Below are 4,041 nucleotides of genomic sequence, written 5' to 3'. Positions count from 1 at the left end.
TTGGAGAGTTTAGACTCTTGAGCAATAATGTACTGTTGGGGAATCTTAGCATTGGGAAATTTGGTAATTTTTTTCAGTGACGCGTACGCATACGGTAGGTCAGGCGTCCAGATTGAAAGTAGCTGCCAAAACACGGGTTTATTAAAGCACTTTGAAATATTTGATCAAGATTTCGGAGCATAAACCGAATCGTTAATGTGTGCAAATGATGATTTTTATCACAACTGTCCACATTTGTTGGGCCGGTCTCATGGTACAGTCGTCAACTCATACAACTTAGCAGCATGCCCGTCATGGGTTCAAGCCCCGAATAGACCGTACTCCACCATACGTAGGACTGACTATCCTGCTATGGTAACAATAAGTCACTGAAAGCGCTAAGCTCACTTCACTAGTGGGTACAGGCAGGCAACGGTTGTTGCGCGAAAGAAGAAATCAACATTTGTAGCTTTACATAACTTTAATAACTCATTAAGAATGCAATTTTAATTGAAGAAAAAATTGTAAAGACACAAGAGCAGAGTGTAATGGCAATCTATAAACTTTATCGTTCAGACTTTGTTATGTATGTGACTAAACCTTCAATTCTACTACGTTCCCTTTCTACTACTGTTAGAAAGCATGTTTCTTTGTTTAATTGAGATAAGGTATTGGAAAGCTTCTTTGGGTTAGGTATGAATTGTTTTACTTTTTAATAGCTTAACAGTATTTAACATATTTAACATTCAAAAGTGTACGGTTTCCGCAGACTTAAATAAACTAATAGCGTGGCATGGGCCTCACAGAATCATTCTACCGAGTATTTAACTCGGTATTCATTTTTTAGGTATTTAAAAAAATCAAATCTTATTTATGAAATTCTTTTGCTTCTATTTCTCGGCCTATAATACATGTTTTCTGGATTTATTCGGTACCACGCAGTCGGATAGTTAGTCCTTGCTGCGGGGGCACAGGCCATAGTAGTACAAATTGACGTCTGTACCACGCAACCGCCCCTGAATAAGATAAGCCTAATGAATGATATTAACAATACTACAGAGTTTAAGCCTAAACTCTAAATAAATGTGGATAGTCCCATTTTATAACGATGTGGTGCGTCTTTCGTCACCGACAGCATTGGATTCAGATCGATTCCCATCCAGACCAACGTTATAGACACAGGACCCTTACCTCATGTAAATTTAGTTGAAATAATATAAGAAACAGCTAAAAAGTCAGTAAACTACTGGACTTTTGACAATACTAGCCTTATATAACTGTTTGTAATAACACAAACCTTCATACTTTACATACACTGGACAAATAAGCATGCACATTTTCAATGGTAAAAAAGTATACCTTATTGTTCAAGGGTTTAAGCACCAAAAATGTCTATATAATAAGGAGACAGAGAGAGAATTTTGTACAGATGGTAGTCCGAATTAACAATCCAACAACAAAAAGTAAACCATTTTTACACAATAATTGATAGCATAATCAACTTCATTGGGGATGCTGCACTGCTCTGCAAGATGACCTGCAAGCGAATGAAGTTTATCATCGAACAACGAAGCAAAACATTACGAAAAAAATGATAATGCATTTGAAACTGACTAAAATATAGCAAACGATTGTTTCTATGGAACAAAAATGAACAGATAAAGTCAACCTCCAGCGAAATGCATCATAAGTATATAAGCTACGGTTCCAGCACCCAATAAGTCAGTCTCGTGGCTGTAGTCGAACAGAAACTCGACACGATGAAGCTCCTGATCCTGGCGGTGGCGATCTCCCTGGCAGTTCTTGTCAGTGGATCTTACGTTCCAAGCACCAAGTTCGAAGCGAAATATGGTAAGTCTACTCTCTACCAAAGCACAGGCCACAGGAGATTTCAAGCAACTTGTTTTCTTTTCCCCTTTTCCGAACAGCCGACAAGGAGTTCTTGTTCAAGCAGAAGTTCTTCTTCGAAGTGCTCCGCAACATTCACCTGCCGCTCAAGTATGACGAATACATCCCGTACACCAAGACCTGGGTGTCTGATGAGACCAAGTACAACGTGAGTATTCGATGCCCTCGAACAACGCTGTCTACGACACTACGACTCCTATATCTGATGTCTTATCTACTTTGGCTTTCTTTCAGGACTTTACTCAAGTGGCCGAGTTCTTTGACTGGTACAAGACTGGCGCCTTCCTAGAGAAGGGCGAGCTCTTCTCCATCTACAACGAGCAGTACCTGCGCCAGACCTACGCTGTGTTCACCTTCCTGTACAACAGCGCCGACTGGGACACGTACTACAAGAACATGATCTGGGCCCGTGACAACATCAACGAGGGCATGTTCATCTACGTGCTGCATCTGACCGTGATGCACCGACCGGACCTGCAGGGCATCGTTCTGCCAGCCATCTATGAGATCTACCCGTACTACTTCTTCAACACCGATGTGATCCGCACCATCAACTACAAGAAGCTGTACGATCCCAAGTTCGGTTTCTATGGCAACGGCAAGTACAACGTCGTGTACGCTAACTACACCGCTACCTACCCGATGGACTACTACAACAACTTCTACACCGAGGAGTACCTCAACTACTACACCGAGGATATTGGTCTGAACGCGTACTACTACTACTTCATGATGGACTACTCGTTCTTCCTGGGTGGTGACAAGTTCGGACTGATCAAGGACCGTCGTGGAGAGCTGTACTGGTACATGCACCAGATGCTGATCGCCCGCTACAACCTGGAGCGTATGTCCAACTACATGGGTACGGTCAAGCCGCTAGTCTGGCGCTTCCCGCTTAAGACTGGATACTTCTCGCTGCTCAGCTACTGGAACGGAGTGCCGTTCAAGAGCCGTGACTACAACTACATGATCTCGGACGAGTCGTACTACAAGCTGGACTGGATCAACGGCTGGGAGGCGAAGATCCGCAAGATCATTGAAGATGGATTCTTTGTCATGGAAGATGGCACCCGCATCAACCTCCGTCTGCCGGAGTCAGTCGAGTTCTTCGGAAACCTGCTTAACTCCAACGTTGACAGTGTGGATGCCAACTACGTCGGCTACATTGAGGTGTTCTCTCGCCTGCTGCTCTCCGGAAACGACTTCAATGCCTACAAGGTTTGGCCGTCGGCACTGATGCAGTTCGAGACGAGCCTGCGCGACCCGGTCTTCTACCAGCTGTACGAGCGCTTCATGGATCTGTACTACTACTTCAAGCGTTTCCTGCCAAGCTACACTTACGAGGAGCTCAACTTCAACGGTGTCGTCATCAAGGATGTCACCTTCGACAAGCTGATGACCTACTTCGACTACTTCGACTCGGATGTCTCCAACGTTCTGCCCATGCAGTCGGCTGACAAGTACTTCGACTATGCCGTGTTCGCACGCCAGCGTCGCCTCAACCACAAGCCGTTCAGCTACACCATGAACGTCATGTCGGACTATACCGGCAAGGCCATCATTCGCGCGTTCGTCGGACCCAAGTTCGATCGCTTCTTCGATCTCCAGTTCTACAAGAAGTACTTCTTCGAGATTGACCAGTATCTGGTCGACTTCACCGCCGGAAAGAACACCTTCGTGCGTAACTCGCGCGACTTCTACTGGAGCGTCAAGGATCGTACCATGTACACCGACCTCTACAAGAAGATCATGCTCGGATACAACGGACAGGAGAAGTTCGCCCTGGACATGTCAGAGGCCCACTGTGGATTCCCGGATCGTCTGATCTTACCGAAGGGCTGGACCAGCGGTATGCCGATGCAGTTCTACTTCATCATCACGCCGTACACGGCCAAGACCTACGAGCAGGGCTACCAGTACGACAAGACCTTCACTTGCGGCGTCGAGTCGGGAATGCGATTCTACGACAGCCTGCCGTTCGGATATCCGTTCGATCGCGTGATCAACTTCAACTACTTCTACACCAAGAACATGTACTTCAAGGATGTGTTCATCTTCCACAATGATGAGATGAAAATGAACCAGACCTACTAAAAGGACTACGCAAACCGGAATCTTCTAGTTAATAAAACACAGCAAATTGGGTAAAACTCA

The 4,041-nt window shown here is 45.2% G+C and overlaps 1 protein-coding gene across 1 annotated transcript; it reads left to right on the top strand.

The window, feature by feature from the left end:
• Positions 1 to 1,689: 1,689 nt before the first annotated feature.
• LOC121594472 (hexamerin-1.1-like) lies at positions 1,690 to 4,041 on the top strand. Its single transcript, XM_041917736.1, has 3 exons — positions 1,690 to 1,830; positions 1,908 to 2,035; positions 2,122 to 4,041. Exons 1-3 carry the CDS (start codon positions 1,740 to 1,742, stop codon positions 3,979 to 3,981), a joined length of 2,079 nt encoding a protein of 692 aa, XP_041773670.1. The 5' UTR covers positions 1,690 to 1,739; the 3' UTR covers positions 3,982 to 4,041.

The sequence above is a fragment of the Anopheles merus genome, chromosome 2L (assembly GCF_017562075.2).
Source record: "Anopheles merus strain MAF chromosome 2L, AmerM5.1, whole genome shotgun sequence".
Lineage (NCBI taxonomy): Eukaryota > Metazoa > Arthropoda > Insecta > Diptera > Culicidae > Anopheles > Anopheles merus.
The sequence above is the reverse complement of the archived record's forward strand: the minus strand, read 5'-3'. Positions and strand labels throughout refer to the sequence as shown.